This window comes from Ambystoma mexicanum, chromosome 6q, assembly GCF_040938575.1.
Source record: "Ambystoma mexicanum isolate Mex_15411 chromosome 6q, UKY_AmexF1_1, whole genome shotgun sequence".
Taxonomy (NCBI): Eukaryota; Metazoa; Chordata; class Amphibia; order Caudata; family Ambystomatidae; genus Ambystoma; species Ambystoma mexicanum.
The window spans coordinates 19,925,593-19,946,981 of record NC_090937.1 but is presented as its reverse complement, the minus strand read 5'-3'; the positions used below and the strand labels follow the sequence as shown (position 1 = coordinate 19,946,981).

The 21,389-nt window shown below is 49.1% G+C and overlaps 1 protein-coding gene across 4 annotated transcripts in view; it reads left to right on the top strand.

The window, feature by feature from the left end:
* Positions 1-21,389, top strand: part of HELQ (helicase, POLQ like) — a 938,511-nt gene that overhangs the window by 160,950 nt on the left and 756,172 nt on the right. For all 4 annotated transcript variants that reach the window (XM_069630384.1, XM_069630383.1, XM_069630386.1 and 1 more), the window contains 2 exons: positions 20,268-20,340; positions 20,594-20,691. In XM_069630384.1, the coding sequence (XP_069486485.1) occupies positions 20,268-20,340; positions 20,594-20,691 (171 nt within the window). The remainder of the gene's footprint in view (positions 1-20,267; positions 20,341-20,593; positions 20,692-21,389) is intronic.

The following is a 21,389-nucleotide window of genomic DNA, read 5'->3' as shown; positions in this document are numbered from 1 at the left end:
TCCACACTGCACATCTCATTCTATACTGATGCGCTCACATTACAGGAATACTGTAACACAGAGGGAAATATGTATCCAAATCACTACATACCTTCCCCCCATACGATATTGGAAATTACAAGAATCAACAACAGATCAACCCAAAATTTACACAACCTAAAGTTTGAATCTAAAAGCTTCCCATCACCTATTACCAATATGTAGTAACACTAACATACAAAACCAAACTATAACTGCTGGCCCTGCAGCTAACCACTTCAAAAGTGACAAGCCCCCAACCTTGCACGACTATCTGAACCAACTACCTCCTTATGACCCAACAACCACTGATTCACCCCTACACCATAAATTCACCTCAAACTAGCCAAATTAGCCAAAACTTTTACATAGTAGAGGAAACCACCTCTAACTCTCAATGGGTCTAACGCGATCCCAAAAGACATCAGAAATGGAGTAGACTACAGTAAGTGTCCAACCTTCCACACTGTGACTAGAGAAACGCCCCCATTGTCCCACATCCTAAACCCTAAACTGCCACAGGCAGAAGGACTAATTGAAAAAAATCCCCATTAATATCACACTAGTAGCATCACATAGATTTCCCATGCAAAAATCAATACATTAATGCATATTCTAACTACACTAGATTTCCCAAACCCATTAATATGACATTGTCGGATTTCATTATTTAATCCACCCCTGTGGCCGTAGCCAGATTTCCCAAATCCCTTAACAACCGGATATCATCATGAAATCCCTCACCTCGGTGGCCATAACCAGATTTCCCAAAATCCCCTACAAGCTGTATTTCATCATAAAATCCCTCACCTCTGTGGCCGTAATCATATTTCCCAAAATCCCTTACTAGCCAGATTTTTTCATAAAATCCCTCACCTCTGTGGCCGTAGCCGGACTTTTCAAAATCCCCCCCAAAAATTTGGAAGGAATAAATAAATCCCATATTCACTTCACAAACGTGTCCATACTCTGACAAAAGTCCATCCACTACAACACCCAAGGGTCTTCAAAACAAGAATGGAAAGGCACACATTCAAGCACCATGTCACTTTCACACAGGCAAGCACTATGTCACGTCCACACAGCCATATAGCCAGAACTTTAATTACGAACATAGCAACATCTTAAACAAGTGCTTCCCACAACTCCCTTGTGGTAACTGTACCTCAAAATACATTTCGAGCCTTTCAACATTTCAGTATAGCGTCCATTAATTGCCTGATGAGTATAATGCCCCGATTTGGACATTTGTCTGATCACTGGAATAAGCTTTTCCCAGGACCTAAAGAAAAACATTACAACAACATTTCTTTAACTGCAACGCAAAACACAGTGTAATCTCAACGCACAACATTTTGTAAGCTAACCATGGCCACGACAGATAACTGCTCTAGCATACCATACCTACCATCCAAAACATTCAACCCACAGGCGAACATACACAGGCCACACATTACCACCTATATTTCCTCTTAATATTCCGTTTCGTAGCATGACAATTCTTTAAAGAACTGCAAAAAATCTGGATCAAGTTCTTGTAGAATCAACTCTGCAGTATCTACAGTTTCTCCACCAAAAAGTCACCACACGACCTGCAGTGCCCCCACAGTTATTCCCAGTGGGCATCAAACTCCTTTAGTGCCCTTATGAACAGTTGCACAGTGCTACACTCCTTTCATGGTAGTCCCAGTAACCACTGGTAAACCCTTTTCCAATCTTGCCGTGAGCACTCCCAACCTCCAATTGAGGCAGATTCATTTTGATTGAACTTTCTTCCAGTCTTAGAAACTTTTTCACAAATCTCTTCTCTCTGTTTTGTTATGCCACAACTCACAGCAGTCGCTACTTCCTGCGTTCGCCCCGCCTATTAACTTGATCCTCTTACACTGTTTATAAATCTCCTGGCATGGTAGTTCACATTTCTCCATTGTACCTTCAGCGCCAATACATGTTCATCCCTTTCGCTCAAAAACGTTTGTTTCCATGTGTCTTTTCTCGAGAACGCTTTCTTCCTTTTCACTTTCTCCCTTAAGTTTCCCGAGCCTTATCACAGTCCTCCTGTTTGAAAATAGGAACTTATCAGCGTAAGTGTACCCAGAACGAAATGATCCTCTCGACACGCCCTGCGTCGTCATCATTTGTTTATTGCCCTCGTAATGCTTAGAGCTCCTCCCTATGAGGACTTAGCTCTGTTCTCCACCGGGCCCCGAGCAGTACCGACCTTGTAGACTGGTGTCAGCACGCAAGTATCCCAAAAGGAAAACTCGCAGCACCGTTACAATTCACAGTCTTCTCTCAGGCCGGAGACAGCTATAGCCACTGACTTCAGGCTATACGCAACATTCATTCCCTCCGGGTGTCTTTAACACCATATAAGGCCAAATCGCTCACCTGGAACCCAGGGGGGTGGGGGGATGCTGGTAGATGTCTTCTTTACGGCTGTTCTGATGCTTATTTCCTTCTGTCGGCGAGCGGCAGTCTTCTGTGTTCACCCGGCACACTTTTCAGTAGCTCATGCTAATCCTTTTTAATTTAGCTCAGACCGCCGCTGGCGCACCGACTTTACCACTCATTCACTTTTAGACGCACCTTAAATCCTCGTCGCCAATGTAAGAGGGTTTGTACTTCAATAACACTCCCGAGTCTCTGATAATTTGAGTGTTTACTTATGTTCCATGCAGGTTACAGATGAGTATTAACGTTTAAAATAAGCACAAGGTAACATCTACCAGCCCCCATGTAAGCTGGCTCCAACTGTGACTCTAAGGAACTCTTGTACGAATAGCATTCCACACTGCACATCTCATTCTGTACTGATGACCTCACATTACAGGAATACTGTAACACAGAGGGAAATAAGTATCCAAATCACTACACACGTGTTTCGGTGGATGCCACCGCCTTTTTCAAATCCGGGCCAATCGTTGTGCCTTGATTGGTGAATATTCTTACAGCATATGTATACAGTCATGGGCTCAAAAAAAGGCGGTGGCGTCCACCGAAACACGTGTTATCACAAAGGGCAACTGTACATCAATACCAAAACACCATTTATTATCACAACAATTGTGTGCAGTGTACTTTTTTGTATGGCACATGAATTTATTAAGAAGTAACATCCACAAGTGCAATATAGTTTGACTTGCCAGACTATTGTAGTTGAACTCCTCAAAAGCCAGCTTCCTTGTCTCAGTACCAAAGATGTGAATGCAGGGGAGTGTGTATAACTCCTAGTTGTTTCCTCCTCGTCCCAGTCTTAAGGTAAAAGGACAGTGGGACATGTTGGTCAAAGAGTCAAGGCTGACAATACCCTACAAAGGCAGGGGGAATATTGGATTCACTTTGACAAGGGAAAGGGGGATAACATGTCTCACTGAAATGAGGATGAGTTCTCTTAGTTGATCTCTTCCTCGTCCTAGTACAGCCACGGCCTCTCTGAGGGTCACTTTTAAAGGACAAAAAGGGATGAGGTTAACAGTAACCTACAAAAGCTGTTGGGACGGAGGGTTCATTGTGAAAAGGGAATAGGGGTACCATGTCTCACCCAAGGATGTCCTCTCCCCATACCCAAGTTTCCTCCCTCCACTCAGGTGATCCTCCCTCACATATCCACCCCAGGGTCGGGATCCAAAACAGTGACCTTTCCCTGTCCACCTGAGCAGAGGATGCTGGGGAAAAAGAAGTGAGGAAGCCCTCAGGTTCCTCACACTCCCTATTTACATACACTTCCGCGGGGCTGGGAGTGACCACAGCCCTCCAATCACAACTAATGTATCATTCAAATTATTGTCGGCCTCCTCATCTCTTTTTGCAGGTATTGGTGCAGGCACACACGAGGAAGTCGATGGCGATATCTGGTCGACGTTATTGCATTTTAAACTGGGTTCCGTTAAACCAGAGAAGTCTTTCTGAGCTCCGCGACGGAGTTCACGTAGGTAAAATGGCTGTTCCCAGCATGTAACCCAAACACATGACTTTAAGAACACCAAGGAGCAATTTTTCTCCTTTTGTGGGAGCATGGGGCTCCACCGCGGTGCAGCTTCTAAAAGTAGAACTAGTTGTCACCAGACTGTCAATCTAACACGTTGTCAACTGGGGGGCCTTTGGTTGACTTTTGGGACACCAATGCAGCATTTAAATATACAGTTGCAATCTCCAGTGAGGCTTTTGAGGAAATCCTGGATTGGAGACCATAAGCCAGGGTTGCACAAAAAGCCAGTAAAAAAAAATAAGAGGGCTCACTCTTGTGGCAAATAGGGACCTGCTACACAAAAAGGCCAAAACTTGTGGAGTTACTTAAGCTCCAGTGCAGAGGTGACATGGCAATCTCTGTAGCCATGCACAATGTGCTGGGTCGTTGAGAGACCCATCTTAGTGGGCATGTAGCTCCTACCATCCAATGGGACATTCTATTCCTCCTTAGCCCCTAAAGGGCCTGCTTCCGTGACCTCCCAATTAACCCATTATCCCTATTGTAGGCACCATTGTGCTTTCAGGAACCACCCCGATCCTGTACCAGGAAGGATTGGAAAATGCATGCAACTTTGGCTGCTGCCCTTGTCCTTCATTGAATGCACTCTTTGCACTTGAGGATGCGCATAGTGTGTACCATACTTAATGCAATTGGGGCACAATATAGAATGGGAGTGGAACAGTCACAAGCAATGCCATGAGAGATTGATGCATGTAATGCATGTGAAAGACAAAGATTTTTCTAGCTCGACCTAAAAATGTGCTACTTTGACTCATGCTTTGGCAGCGGTTCTCCTTTCAGTGGCTCTTGCCCCAGCTGGTTTCTGACATTGGATTATGTGCAGCGCTGATGGGTTGTTGTCCTGCTGGTGATCTCCCCTCATGATTTGGGTTTGTCTGGCATTTCTGGAAAAGAAAGGGAACTTGCCAGCAATTCGCTTACGCAGCATGGAGTGATCAGGTATTTTTTCGCTCAAACAATGGGGTGCAGCGATTGTTTAAGAGAAAAAAATACTATCAGCACCCTGTTTAATAAAACCAGAGTACTAACAGCAATAATTGCGCCCCACTGTGCGGGGTGGTGCCTTTCCTCAGGGCAAGTTTGTTCTGGATCTGGCTGCGGGCTTTCTAACCCTTATGTAGTGGCTGCATTATGTGCAGTAGTTTTACCGCACACAGTGCTTTGTTGTTTTCTCAAGAACCCTAAAATTACACCTTACTCCCTTAGCCTGGCAATGGAGGGTGGGGTCTGACATGAGTTTCACACCCTGCACTTATAACATTGAACCGCAATCCATGATTATGGGCACCACTCTGCATTCAATGGAGTGAGGCGACTGTGTTGCTTACCTTCTTTGACAATCGTCTTTGTGATCCTCTGCCTTTGGGTCTTGCTTCTGTCCTCCTAGCATTGAGGTGATCCGTTGCAGACTTTACCCATTTGGCAACGAACCAAATCTCCTGCGGCTGCTAATCAAGTCTGTTGCTGCAATGCTTCTTTGATGACTGAAGTTTCTCTTTGGGGGGTGGGGAATCACCTCATGCTTTCTGTTGTCTTCTGTCTGACCTGGGATGGCACTGTTTGTGGATGCTGCATCTTCCCCAGAGAATACCTTTGCTTCATTGGATTCGGTAGGTAAATCACTCTATCCAGCTCAACCAATCAAAGCACAGCTTTAATATGAAGACTGTTTCTGAGTACCAGTTGAGAGGACAGTGTTCTAAATAGGCCTGTGAGTCTCTGCAAAGTTTCTATTGGACCTCCCCTTTTAAGCCTTCTGAACACTATTTGGATACATGATCCCATTATTGAAAAGTTGTGTACCTCCAAATTGTAGTTACCTTTTATGCACACTTTTTATAGAACATATCCATTTTGTGGATCGTCATTTGTGTGCCCATTGCATGTGTTTACTGTTAAACCATCTCCTTGAGTTGCTTTTACTGTTCAGACATTTTACCACCTGGTGAGTCGGGTTACTCTGAGGAAACAGCCTGTAAGCCATATATGTTGATCTATCTTGATGTTGGAAAGCGATGGCGATGACGCTGTCTCCACGGGTGAAAGAGTACAGGCTTACTGCATCAAGCGTCTACAAGTCATCACATGGACAGCCTAAAAGTCAGCAGAAGCAGAGCAATACAAACTTTGAAATGCCACAGCAAAGGCTCTGTAAAATGGAGGACGCTGAAATTCAACACAGTGAAGGAACAAAGGCAGACTGGATACACAATGCTATACAGCCTGATGGCAAGCGAGTTTGAAGCTTCCTAGCGGCTAATGCTATGCTTTTTGGTTCCAGGCCCCTCTCATTAATATGGCTGTTAAACGCCAACCTAAACATTTATTTTTTAAATAGGGAGGCAGAAGGTGGCTGATAAGACTACTCAATACTTAAAATGTAATGGTTCCAATAGGCATCGTGCCTGGCAGGTGTTCAGCCAGTACCGAGGATATGCAATGTGAGGAGATGTCAACCCGTGGAACTGGTGCCCACTCTAGAAGGAAAAATAAATATACAGAACCGGTACAAGTGAAATAAATTGAATATATTCAGTGGTTGCCTTAATTTTAGCCGCAAGAAATCTGCAAATACGTGGTACTTATTACAAACAAAATTTAGCAATCGCCCTATAAGGAAAGTGCTGCATCAAGGCCTGGTGGCAGGCGCCTGTGGCATGTAGGGTGCTGCTTATTGGCAACTCCCTCCTTTTTATGCGTACCTGCCTCCATGCCTTCATAAAGTGTTTTATGGCATGAAATGTGTTGGCTAAATTGCATTTTTAATAACTACCGCCCCCCTCTCCTATGCCCTATGTCTAAAATGCTCCCAAAACACCTGTATCCTATCTAACCTACAATGCAAACCTCCGTGCGGCTAGGCTGTCCATGCTCCTTTTTTTTTTTTTTACCTTAAATCTAAAAATGCACATATAGCGCGCTCTGCGCTTCAGTCCTCCATCCCTCATGCTTCCACCTTTCCAAGCCCCAATCCCGCCTCCCAGCCCTCCCACACGCCCTGATTGGCCCCTCCTCTCCTTATCAAGAACCCTCCCAGGGCAGCCCCTTGCCCAGTAGCCCCCGCGGCTAAGGGCCCCAAGGCAAAGGGCGGCTTCTACATTGGCGGCTCCAAACTGTGTCTGCAGGTGTCAGCAGGGGAAGCCAGCGGTCAGCCAACAGCAACCACTAAAAAAGTAAGTGTGGCCTGTATGGGGAGTAGAGCAATCGCTCTACTCCAGAAAGCCCTGCCATTCTACATTACCTTACCTCACAACATAGCATGTCAGGCAAGTGTCACCTGCTTCATTCTCCTAGGTAGCTGCTCACTAAATTATTATTACTAACACTTGGTAACTATTAACCTGTGTCTACCAGGATAGTACGGCGATAATTACCTTGTAGGATAGTCCTGCGCCGAACCCTTAGTATTCACCACATACTGACTTGTTTCACATGTAGAAAGCACCACGATAGAATATCACTGTTCTCCAGCATGGGGTCTGGCATGGATTCACATGCTCATGAATATTCCCCGTCGTCAGGCTGGGAATCCTCGGTAAAGAAAAAACCAGTATCAGTTTCGTTTCTGATCTGTCTTTCGTAGTAATAACCAATCACTGGTCTCTGCGTCATACTGACCACAGCCAATGACTGCCCTCTACCTAAGCACCGCCTCTGGCAGCCATCTTCAGATTTTTACCGCACGTTCATGTGTTGGGATCCTCGTGCTATTGCTCTCGAGCGTTAGTGCTATTTTTTCGCGCTTTTTCACAAAAACTTCGATTCTTTCGGTCAAAAGAGCCTCAAGCTCCACCGATCCTACATCCGATCAACGGGGACCCGTGTCGGATTCATCTGTGCCCCTCAAGGGTGAAGATTTCGTCGAGCTACACTTCGGAGGACTCCAGAAGCTTCTCAGGCCCGGTCTCGGAGATGGCCCAGGAGAAGGGAAGCTCGACGCCCGGAAAGCTGTTCAGGGCCTGCCCTGGATGCCAGCTGCAGAACGTCTTCAAGGAGGACGAACACTCTTTCTGCCTTTACTGCCTTCATGGGGACAAGACGCACGTGGAGAAGGACTGTGCGTTTTGCGGCAACATGTCGGAACGGACCATGAAGGACCGCCATCAACGTCTCGCCAGCTGGCTGGAGGGTAAGAGCCCGTCTGGCGAGAAGAAGAAGAAATCTGAGCGGTCTTCTAAGACCTTTGAGGGCGCCCCGGCGACGGGGGCCCAACATAAGGCCAAGCACCGCGAGTCCGCTGGCACCGGGAGCGCCGAACGGTCGGGCTCTACGGGCGCCAGGCAGGGCGCACCCTCCCCGGCACCATCAACCACGAGCCAACGCTCTGGGTCGGGTAAGAGGAAGGCCGAGCACCCGGCGAAGCTCCTGGAGAGACCCCGGTCGAGCTCTAAGGCAGAGGAGGAGCGTGGCAGTGCCCCCTCCCTCAAGGATAAGGCGGTGAGCGCACCTAAGGTGGTGAAGGCCTTGATCCATTCGACCAAGCCCTCTATCGAAACGGTCGCGGCGGCCCTGGCCCAGCCTGTGGAGGCTGCACCAGTGGTGGCGGCCTCGGGGCCCAGAATCTCCCTGCCTCCTCGGAGGGAGTCTTCTTTCGTGCCCATCGATAGGACCCCCGTGAAACCCTCCGTGGGGAAGAAGGGGGGGCAGGGCGTCGTCGTAGATTCGGCCTCAACCTCAGAAGAGGAACTGATCGAGGTCTTAAGCCACGGCCTAGGCGTGGAACAAGACCAGCCCGTCGGAATGGGCCCCGACGCAGGTGACGACGACGACATCGTCGAGGATACCGACGGGGCCCCTGCTCGCCCGTCGGATTCCCCTCTGCCAGCGCCGCAAGACAACTCAGCGGCCATTTTGTTGGCTATACAGTCCTTATGCTCCGAGATAAGGACGAGACTACCGTTACCGACGGAGGAACCTCTCCCGTCGGGGGATCCAGAACCGGGACCTTCTGGTGTTCCCCCTACCAAGAAAAGAAGGATCCATCCACCGCCTCCTTTTCAACCGTCGCGCCCCGTCCAGCCCTCCTCCCCGTCCACCCGAGGGGATGATACGGGGACTGACACGGCAGCGACGGGTACGGACGACGAGGCATACGACGAGGATTTTCCGTCGTCGCCTCCCCCCAGGGCTTCTCCGCCCGACGAGATTGGATCGTTCCACTCAATGATCGCCAGGGCATCCGAGCTTTTCCAACTCTGCCCTGAGGAGAAGAAAAAGGAAGGCTTCCTTTACCAACGGCGCGAGACCAAGAGGAAGACGGTCCTCGCAGTGCCTCTGTTGGACGACATTTGGGATGAGGGCCTTTCCCTCCTCAAGAACCCTTCCACGACGCCAGCGAAAAGAGACCGGTACGAGAAAAAGTACCGGGTCCCGGACTCGGCCCCCCTATGCCTCCGGGCGCAGCCTACCCCGGACTCCGTCGTCTCCGCGGCAGCCAGGAAGAAAGCGGGGGGGGGTGCGGCCTCCACGTCGACTTCCCCGCCGGACGGCGAGGGAAAGAAATTGGATGCCATGGGACGCAGAGTCATCTCGTCGGCGGCGACGACGATTAAAGCGGCCAACGCCTTGGCTATCGTGGCCCGCTACGACAGGGAACTCTGGTACAAGATAGCTCCCCTGCTGGATTTTCTGCCGGACGACAAGAGGGCGGAGGCCCTTGAGATCCTGCAGGAAGGTGAGGTGGCCTCGGACCACGCCATCACCGTGGCGACGGACATCGCCGACACTGGGTTCCGCCAGATGGGCAACGGCGTTTGCCTTCGACGTCGCGGATGGCTCAAGGCTACGGACTTTCGGCAGGACGTCCAGACCAGGGTCCTGGACATGCCCTTCGACGGGAACAACCTGTTTGGGAAGACAGTGGACGATTCCCTTCAGGCCATCAAGGCGGATACTGAGACGGCCCGGGCCCTTGGAGTACTGCAGCAACGGCGGACGCCCTTTCGGAGCGGCGGAGGCAAGGGCGCCTCCAAAGGTTCCGGCGGCGGTTTCGCTTCCTACCGTCAAGCGGCCCGCTCGTCGTCGCAAGAGGCCTACAGAGGACGAGGCAAGTCTGGCGGCCCCCGCCGTCGTCGCCAAGGCGGCAAGGCCGCGTCCAAGCAGGATTGAACAGGCCGTGGGGTCGGGCCCCCACCGAAGCACCCCGGTGGGAGGCCGGCTGGCGGGCTTCGTCAGCGTGTGGGAGTCCATCTCCACCGACCGTTGGGTGCTGGACGCCCTGGCCCGGGGCCACGCGCTCGAGTTTCAAAGAAGGTGCCCGCGCGTCCCCCCCGTGGCCAGGAAAGAACTTCACGTCCCTCAACTTCTCCTGGAGGTAAAGGCGATGCTCAGAAAGGGCGCCATCGAACTCGTCCCAAAGAGGCTTCGGGGCTCCGGAGTCTACTCGCGTTACTTCCTCGTGAAGAAGAAGACGGGAGGATGGCGCCCCATCCTGGACCTGCGACGCCTGAACAAGTTCATCAAGGCGCAGAAGTTCCGGATGGTCACCCTCCAGCACGTCCTGGGTCAGCTGGAGGAAGGAGACTTCCTATCGTCGTTGGATTTGGAGGATGCCTACTTCCACATTCCCATCCTAAAGGGGCACCGAAAATTCCTCAGATTCGTGGTCCAAGGGCGTCATTACCAGTTCAAAGCCCTTCCCTTCGGACTGCGGTCGGCACCCAGGGTTTTCACCAAGTGCCTCGCACCGGTGGCGGCGCAGCTGCGCCGCGAGGGGATTCACGTCTACCCCTACCTGGACGACTGGCTCATCCGCGCCAAGACGAGGGAGCTCGCCGTGGTCCACACGGCAAGGACCGTCCAACTCCTCACGGACCTGGGATTCTCCGTGAACTACGCCAAATCCCACCTGGTGCCCGCGCAAGTCGCACTGTTTCTGGGAGCGAGGCTCGACACAGTGTCCCTTCTGGCCTCCCCGTCGGAGGAGAGGACCAGGACCATCTTGGGCAAGGTGCAACGGATGTTGGTGGCCGACGCGGCCAAGGTGAGGTCCATCAAGTCCCTCCTCGGGATGATGTCTTCCTGCATCTACCTCATTCCCATGTGCAGGCTCCGGATGCGCCCGTTGCAAGAGTTCCTGGATGCGCGCTGGATCCAGACGACGGGCAGCTTCGAGGAAAGGATCAAGCTCGACGAGAGTTTCCGACGAGCGATACGGTGGTGGGGCACCCGCGCGCATCTGACGGCGGGCATGGACTTCCAGACCCCAGCCCACCAGGTGACTGTGACCACGGATGCCTCCCTAGAAGGGTGGGGAGCGCACACCGAAAATCTGCACGCAAGGGGACTCTGGCTCCCGACGGAGAAGTCCCTGCATATCAACGTCCTGGAGCTCCGTGCAGTGTTTTGGGCCCTCAGGTCCTTCCTTCCGTCCCTCAAGGGCAAGGTGGTGAGGATCTTCACCGACAACACCACCACCATGTTTTACATCAGGAAACAGGGCGGAACCAGGTCCCCAGCGCTGTCCAAGGAGGCGCAGGACCTGTGGCATTGGGCCGTCGCCCAAGGGATTCTTCTGGTGCCGTTTCATCTGGCAGGGATAAAAAACACCATCGCCGACTCACTCAGCAGGGAGCTGCGCTCGTGCCACGAGTGGGAACTACGGCAGGATCTGGTGGATCGCCTCTTCCGACGGTGGGGCACACCCCAGATCGACCTGTTCGCGACGGCGACGAACACCAAGTGCCGGAGGTTCGCCAGCAGGTTTCCCCAGACGAGGAGCATGGGCGATGCTTTCTCGTTCCCCTGGGAGGGCCTGTTCCTCTACGCGTTCCCTCCCTTGCCTCTGCTAATCCGGCTCGTCAACCAGCTCAAGAGGTCACGGTGCAGGATGATCCTCGTCGCACCTGCGTGGCCGAGGCAGATATGGTTCCCGGACCTTCTGGACTTGTCGGCGTCCCCGCCAATCAAGCTGCCGGCGGACGCGGATCTACTCTCCAGGGAAGGAGGCGCCATCCTCCACCACGACCCGAAGTCGCTGAACTTGCAGGCCTGGCTCCTGCAGCGCTAGAGTTTGGAGGATACGACATACCGGCCGACTGCAGAGAGGTTCTTGCAAAGGCCAGGGCGTCCTCGACTCTTAAATGCTACGGACACAAATGGAAGAGGTTCTCTGTCTGGTGCCACGCACAGAAGATTAACCCTCTACGGATTACGGCTCCCCAAGTGCTACCGTACCTGCTGACGCTGGCCAAAGCTGGTCTGGCACACGCGTCCATCAAGATTCATCTTGCTGCGATCTCCCGATACACCAGAACCACGGGCCGGACGTCCTTGTGGTCTCATCGTCTGGTGAAAGAGTTCATGAAGGGACTGTTCAGATCGTTCCCGCCGGTGAAGGCTCCGGCCCCGGCGTGGGAGCTCAACGTGGTACTGACCAAACTCATGGGACCTCCGTTCGAGCCTCTGCACTCGGCCCCGTTGAAGTTTCTATCGTGGAAAACAGCTTTTCTCGTGGCCATCACCTCCGCACGACGAGTGGGAGAGATCCAGGCCCTTTCCTGCAAGGCCCCGTACTTGACTTTCCACGACACGAGGGTAGTGCTCAGGACGCACCCCTCCTTCATGCCCAAGGTACCGTCGGACTTTCATCTCAACGAACCCTTGGTGTTACCTGTGTTCTTCCCGTCGCCTTCGTCGCCGGCTGAGAGGACTTTGCACTCGCTGGATGTAGCTAGAGCGCTGAAGTTCTACGTGGACCGCACGAAAGGTTTTCGGAAGACGTCACAACTCTTTGTGAACTTTGGACCTGTCAATCAGGGGAAGGCTCTCTCGAAGGCTTCCATCTCCAGATGGCTCTCCGGCTGTATCATGTACTGTCACCGGTTGGCAAACCGACCGCTGCCTGGCCGTCCGAGAGCCCATTCCACCAGAGCGATCGCAGCTACCACGGCGTTCCTATCTGGTGTGCCCCTGCTGGACATATGCAGGGCTGCTACGTGGAGGTCGACGCACACCTTCACGAAATTCTACTGCGTCGACCGGGATTCCAAGGAGGAGTCCAGGGTCGGCCAAGCAGTGCTGCGCAACCTGTTCGCCTGAGGTGAGCCTGGTGAGGAGGTAAGATGCTTAATGTTGAGTTGATGTGATGCTTAATGTTGAGCCTTTGCCACCTCCCGTGGTTGTGCATGTGTGTACTGCTATGTATTCTTTATTCATGAGCATGTGAATCCATGCCAGACCCCATGCTGGAGAAGGAACAAGTTACTTACCTGTAACTGTTGTTCTCCAGCATGGGTCTGGCATGGATTCACATGCGAACCCTCCCGCCTACCCCTCTGCGGCTCTTCACTTGGTCATACTGCCACTTCACGTGCTTCCAAATCTGAAGATGGCTGCCAGAGGCGGTGCTTAGGTAGAGGGCAGTCATTGGCTGTGGTCAGTATGACGCAGAGACCAGTGATTGGTTATTACTACGAAAGACAGATCAGAAACGAAACTGATACTGGTTTTTTCTTTACCGAGGATTCCCAGCCTGACGACGGGGAATATTCATGAGCATGTGAATCCATGCCAGACCCATGCTGGAGAACAACAGTTACAGGTAAGTAACTTGTTCCTTATTATCAGCCTCACCCTTTCCAGGATAGTACTGAGATGATCAGCTTGTGCCTCTCTAGGATAGTAGGTAGAACTGTGAACATTAGCCTTTGTCGCATCTAGACAGGATTTTGAATGTTAGCAAGTGCTACATTCAGGTAGAATTGTGAATGTTAGCAAATGCCACATTTAGGTATACTTGTGCACACTAGCCTGATTGACATATAGACATGATTGTAAATATTGGCAAATGCCACATTTGGGTAGAATTGTGCACACTAGCCAGCGTCACATCTAGACACGATTGTGAATATTAGCAAATGCCATATTTAGGTAGAATTGTGCACACTAGCCTGCGTCGCTTCCAGACAGGATCTTGAATGTTAGCAAGTGCAACTTTCAGGTAGAATTGTGAATGTAAGGAAGTACCACATTGAGATCTAATTGTGAATATTAGCAAGTGCCACATTCAGGTAGAACTGTGAACATTAACATGCATTGCATCTAGACAAGAGTTGTGAATGATAGCAAATGGCCGCATTTAGTTATAAATGTGAACACTAGCGTGCGTCGTATCTAGATAGGAGTGTGGATGTTGGCAAGTAACACACTTGGGTAGGACTGTGAACATTGGCCTGCGTCTCATCTGGACAGGATTATGAATGTTGGCGTGTGTCACATGTAGACAGAATTGTGAATGTTAGACAGTGCCAGATCTAGATAGAAATGCAGTGATATTCACGCGCCACATCTAGAAAGAACGTGGAAACTTGGCACGTATCACTTCTAGATAGCAAGGCCAATAACCAACCCATGTACAATTTAACTAGCTCTCAAAATCGAACCAAACACAACCACAACCCTAAAGCACAACAAACGTACAAACTTCACTACACTGCAACAACAAAACAAACCACTCATAGCCTTGCACAACAGCACACAACGACTACCAACCGGAAAGCACCCCAAGCACAGCGAACAGTGTTGTCATGATGCCTACCCCAGGCATCCGGACCAAGCCCATCAGCCCTGGGAGCAGGCATCTAGACATTTAGTAAAACCTCAGCAGCCCCGGCTAGGGGCTATCTGGGTTCAGTCCTGGCGCCTTAGGTGCCAGACTCATAGTAGGAATCAGTCCTGGCGCCTAAGGCGCCAGGCTCATAGTTATTACTTACCTCAGGCAGACCATGCTGCAAATGACTCCAATCCAACATGAAGCCTGAAAGGGACTATTTTTCTACAGGGACTATTTTTTACTCGGGTGTGGTTCTAGGGACTTCTTACCTGGGACTACTTTTGAGGCTATTTAAACCACGCCCGACCAGCAACACACGCTTCGCGTTATTCTGCATCCAGCACCGTAACACTCGCCGTGCCTGCAGCCTGCATCCAGTCTTCTGCCGCACCCGCCTCGAATCCGGAGCTCCTAAAACAAAGAGGAAAGAAAGGGACAAGGTTAGAAAACAAACTTATTTCTATTCCACACCTGATTCTGGATCCATCTTGTCTCCGGACATGTAAAGAACATCATTTCTGCACGTGCCGCACCTCCAGCTGCAGCGCCGCGCCATACTCACCAGTCTTCACAGCATCCTTCGGGTCGGCGCTGCCTCCATTATTTCTTCGCCGAACTTCGGCACCTAGGAGACAAAAGAAAACCACAAGGTGAGCCGAGGGAACCAACAAATATAATTCTTACCACCCTAGACTTACCTGATTTACCACCGGAGGCATCCTTTTGTGACTCTTCATATTTTCACATGCCGCATCTGTAAAGAGAGACAAAACAACACGTTTTCCTTGTGCAACATTTACCGGACAGTGCAGGGTAATACAGACTCTTACCTGAGCGCCACCAGCTGCCACAAGAGCATCTTTTCACGAGCCAGCTGCAAAACTAGAAAGGAAGGGGGGGGAACAAGAGTGAACATCGGATATATTTAACTCTATGAACTAAATACTTAATGGTCCTCACCAGGAACCTCAGAGTCCATACTCTCCGGAACTCTCCCGAGCCTTCAAACCAGTGAAGTAACTGGAATCGACGTGCCCCACCAAATCCACGCAGGATGGAGAGCTCATCTTGCAAGAATATAAGGTGAGATTGCTGTGAGGGCATTTCGGAGGTGATTAGTTGGGGAGGACTGTGGGGGTGCCATCACTTGAATCCACAAGTGGCTAAATCCATCCCTCCACTTGCAAGAGAATATTTCTACGGGTTAACCAGACAAGATTAGGAGGGCAGATCCAGTCAGTCATCGCTGCACTACGCATCACGTGGGTGGAGACCGCAGCTGTCAGGGTCCGACCGACGCCCCTGTGGGAGCCAGGTCAGCGTAACAAGTGTTAACCGAACTGAAGCTTCCAACAGCACGTCACTGCTCTCTTGCACTTAGCCCATTAATTCTCACTAACTCGGCCCCAACCCCTTTCCTTTTCAGATCTGCGAGAGCGCCACAGCACCACTCCGGTGGTGATAGTGCGCGGTACAAATCTCCATTAACATTTAACATTAGAAATGCTAAACAATAGCACACAAATGGTTGGAAAGTAATTTCTAGAATATCTAAGGGATCTTAGCCTATTTCTGGTGAAGTGAGCAGCCGTCAGTCCCTTGTCATTACCCCACATTGGGGCTGTGTAGGTCTTCAGTTGATTGCTTGTGAGGGTAGAGGGTTAATGAGAGCTGGCCAGGCGGTGCAAGAGGAGGGAGTCTATTTTACGGTCTGTCTGCTTTCACTCTCCTCCAATATACAGCAGACTGCATGTTCCCCCCCTTGCTCCCTCGAAACTCCTCAAATGAAAAGGGTATTTCGAAATAATTTTGAAGTCTGAACCGAATAACACTTCTTGCTGCCGGAAAATGTTTTGCCAAGGAATTTGGGAAAATTGTTACCCTACAGGTTTCTAATGCAGTCTGCTTGAGTTTTGAAATTGTTTTCAAAGGATTTCCCAGCTCATCTACTGGCCAAACACCCATTTATTCTGCTGCTTGTGGGTGGTACATGTCTGTGTGTGTGTGTGCTATGAAGTAAACCTATTTGTGCTGTGAAAGGTCTTAATGCAGCCCGCCTGTTACTTTTAAAGGATTTCCCACCTTATAACCTCCCCAGATTAGCATTTTTCTTGCCTCCACTCTGTTTTTGGAGCAAATTTGTGTTTATTAATTCTCTCCATTCTGGGCCTGAACGTGAAGACTGTCTTGGAATCTCTTCTAACACCTGTTAACGTAACTAGGTCACTGCAGAATGCCACTCGGGTAATGTGGTAGAAAAGATGTTTATATGCAGATTATTCCAAGAACGGCCCAGTCTCAACAAAAACCTCAGGAATCCTCAAAGATTTGCTGGCATGGCACAAAGACTGCTTGTGCAACATCCCCAGGGCTGTATCCTCTGTGTGATATTGGTCTTTTTAAAGCTACTCTAATCTGGAAGTGCCTTCAGGGTCAGTCTATTATCCCTACTATAGAATTGGTCATGTTGGCCATCTGGGGTAGAGGGGACCTTCAGTTGCTGGTCTTGAGGTACACTGGTTCTCACATTGCTGGCAGCAAGATGTCATAGTAAGCGTTCATACCCTGCAGCAAATCATTTTGTTGGCTTAAGGGAGATCGGGGAGCATTGACTGGATTACCCTGTGGTTTAGAAGGACTATTGCACACAGGAATATTACAGTCCTTATCTATATATACAAGCTACCCTAAAACTGTATGATGAAGTATACCTAACTCACAGCTTAGGAACTTGATACTATTGCACTCAAGTTAATCATTTCTCCTTTCCCCCCCCTCCCTTCCTGTTTAATATTTGTTGCAGACTCCTCTGTCCGTTATCTTTACAAAACATAAAACCAGTTCTCTCCCCGGACACAGAGTGTTTAGTACAAACTATTCTAATTAAAGCTTCCATACTACAAGGGTCCACTTGAGCACATCTCAAGTTCAACACCCGACCACACACCAACTGCACATAGTATCATATCTTGCCTGGTCTAGATATTGCCATCAGAGTAAAGCCTATGTTTAAACCCAAGCTTCACATTCCTCAAATGTTCTCTCATGCTTACCTATAACTAATCAGTTAGGCAACATGCATCCCTACCACCACAACCTCCTCCCATGTGTCTTTGCCCTTCTGTTTTTATTTGTCTGCTTGGAGATCCCCCTTTATGTTCATTCCACTCCCAACCCTCCTGTGTGCCATCTGGCAACACCCTGGGTGGGTCACAATACACTACCTCACGGACAATGTTCAGGTGCTGCATGACCACTAATGTGGTGATGGGAGCCATATAAATATTCAGTAATGTTGAAATTATGCAACGTGTTCATATAGTTGGGAAACTATCCTGAATTGCAGCCTTTGGGAATTAGCCTGCCCTTCAGTGTTTGTCATATGGAGCTCCATGTCAAGCAGTGCAGACTGCTTTTGGCGATCCACATCTATGTAACCATTCCTCGACATGCCCTAGGTCACTTTTAATTTGCCTTTGTACTCCATCCTTGGTTTACTGGAAACCAAATGGCACAGCAGATATTAAATGAGCATAGATTTTTCTTAACATTTTCAAGCATTTTTGGCTGCTGTTTAAGTCCCTTCTTCCCAAGAGCGAGCCACCCCTTTTGGGACTAGAGAAGGTGAGCCTGCTACGCTTCATGCATCCTAGGGGAAAGGGCATGCAGGATCCCACTGGGCTCGACCCTCGTTGCAGGGACAAGGAATCCAGAAGTAAGGGTTTTTACTCCCTCACTTTACTTCAGAATTCCAAGTGTTTGTTGGTTATATGGTAATTGAACAGGACAGTAATGTACAGGTCCCTTTTAAAAGTGGATGGCTTCATTTCTGACCTGTGTTTGTTACCACCGCTTCTGCATGAAGAGCGGCACCAATGGATCCTCCCATCTAGTTCCAGGGAGGAATAATAAGGCCGGGGACAAAAAACAAGGTAGAACTAGCCAGAGGAGAGCAAGAAATGCGACACAGAGGGAGTGTCTCACTCACAGGAGGCACCTGGACAAAGAGCCATTTTTAGACTGCGTGGTGGGTGGAATGCCAAGAAAGCCCGCAGAACACTGCAGCTTCTACAAAGGCGGGGAGCTTATAGCTGCCAAGGAAAAAGGAAACAAAGCCACACCGGAAGTAGCATGCCAGCATCTTGCCTATCCAATGCCAAATTCCCATCTGTTCAGGATGGGAGGAATCGACGTAAGAGAATTGACCGCGCAGACCGGAGCGAAGTCAGATGGAGGGCGGTGAGACCACAACAGAGCCCAGGTCAGACTGAGCATCCATCCTTAGAGAACTGCCAGTCATAGCCAGGCTGAGAGCCCATAACCCACACAGTGCTGATAATCTAAATTCCCCACACAGGGGTGAGAAAAGTGACAACCTAATCAGGGCTGAGAAGGCCCATTGCCTATGCCAGGCTGAGAATCCAAATACCCCTCGAGGGGGTGAGAAAATAGATCAATAAAAAGAGGCTGAGGAGGCCAGGCCAAGACACACAATACTCCAGAAGCGGATAAGCAGTCCCTCACCCAAAGTACAGCTGAGCAAATAAATTACCCAACACGCTACAAGTTACAAATTACCCCAAGCATGAAGTTGAGTCATTTTCAGTTTTGTGAATACCGACCAACCCACATCAGGAGAGCCTGGTGTCTACAATGAGGAGAACACTACCCGGGAGACGGGAAAACCTAGAACTATTTGAACTGCTTGACAAGGATATTTTTTCTAAGAGAAAAATTGAGATACATTTTGAACAGCACTAGTAGGCCTAGAGCCGGAGAAGACATTGAGAACTTTTTGTTGAGGGTCATAAAACCAGCCACCACTAATCAACCTAAGACGGAAGTAATCCTATCCTAACCAAAGCTTTACACTTTTTAGTGGTAGGGCAGATGTTAGAATAGCATAGATTGGGACAGAGGGCAGAGTTTCTTTGCCCTCCTCCTGACATCCTGACGACCACTTGTTTACTATTTTCCTCCAGAATAGGGAACTCATTGTGGAAGTAGGGTTAGAATAGGGTTAGAATAGGCCTTACTTTTCTTTAATAAAAGTATTCTTGTTATAAATGTGGCCAGAGATGGGCAAGAAGAGGTAAGTTATGTGTAGGTGTATGTGTAGGTGTGGTAGTTATTTTGTGCTGGTGGGGGCAGGGGAGGAACATGAAGGATGGCGCCAGGTGGAGGCAGTCTGGAAAAAAAGACAGACGCCCAGGCAACATGGCTGAGAGAATGTGGGCAGTCACTAGGAATTCCGCCTGACTTCACGGCCACCTGATTTCGTCAAAAGCTCTCCCCCGAGAACTAATGGGGATTGTGACAAAGGCTCAGATTGGTCACTGTCAAACTGGGCTTACAAATCCTTTCTTTTATTAATAAAAATTTAGGCAGTTTACTTCTGATGCAGGATACGTACCTTCTTCTCTAGCTTGGTGTGGGATTTATGGAAAACTAAATTCTGCATATAACCTCCCACAAATATCTTGGCCCAAGTAGCGTGGGTTTTTCAAGTTTGGCTTCCAATGAAGAAGAGCGCAGCAGTAGTAGCCTGGTTAATGCATGATCAAACTGGCGAGAACTTGGTTCACAAACCTGTTATTTTTCCATGCTACATTGCTAATATTGTTTGTATTTTCTGTCTGTGATTCTGACCAGATTGTATGTTTATTCTTCTATTTGTTTCCCTTTTTCATTTTTTTTTTAAAGCTGCACATGCTTGGTGAAGGAAGCCGTGGGGCAATACTAGAAATGACACTGGCTAAACTTCTCTACACAAGTAGTGAGTAATGCTTATTTAGTAATTTCATGTTCACATCGTAATTGAAACCTAACACTTTGTGCAGTTCATGTTGTCTAGTCACTTTACTGCGACTGCTCTGTACACAGGGATAGCATGATGATTTTATATTTAAGATGTAAACAAACTATGCTATACAAAGAACACAATGTTTATTCCTGTTTTTTTCTAGATTACTTTTTATGTGGAGAAGCAGATGTCCATATTGCTATATGTACATGTTTTTGTTTTGTAGAAACAACACAATTAATTGGGATGAGTGCAACTTTAAACAATTTTGGAGATCTACAGCAGTTCTTGCAGGCTGAATATTACACAAATAACTTTCGACCGGTAAGTATTCATGAGCCCTTAAACCAAACAAATCTGATTTACTTTACCTGTATGAAGCTACTTATAAACTTAAAAAACAATTTAATGGCCCCCATCAACAAAGGAGGTTTGGGCCTCGCAAATTTTATGAAGTATTGTGATGCAAAGTACTATGATGCAGCACAGCTAAGTGTGATGGGAATGGCTATCAGGGAAATACCCCCAAAACATGGTCAAAAATGGATAGGGCAGTAGCACAAATGCCACTTGTGGGTGTTCTCTGGATAGGCAGAGCAGACAGACTGCCGAACGTTAAAATTAGCTGTTTTCTTTCAAACCCATAGATATATGGGACACATTACTATCCAAGGGGTGCCCTCTTCACTAACCCAGCCCCTTACAATCCTCTATTTGGAAATCCCCAGTTCTCTCCAGGAATGTAATATGGTGAATTTCGACAGTGGCACAGCGCAGGATGCCTCAGACTAACGGACATGATGAAGGACCTGGAGATCAAGACTTTTGAATATTGTAAGCAGAGCTTCGGGTTGAGGGAGGGAGAAAGGCTGTTCTTCGCAGCTTAGAAACAATGGGTTATCGAACCTGGAGGTAAAGTCGGCGGCTATTCGAGAGCTGACTCCATTTGAGAAATGTATCTGACACAGACTGGAGAGAGAACATTAGTATAATCTCTATATATAATACTGGTGGATGGGGCC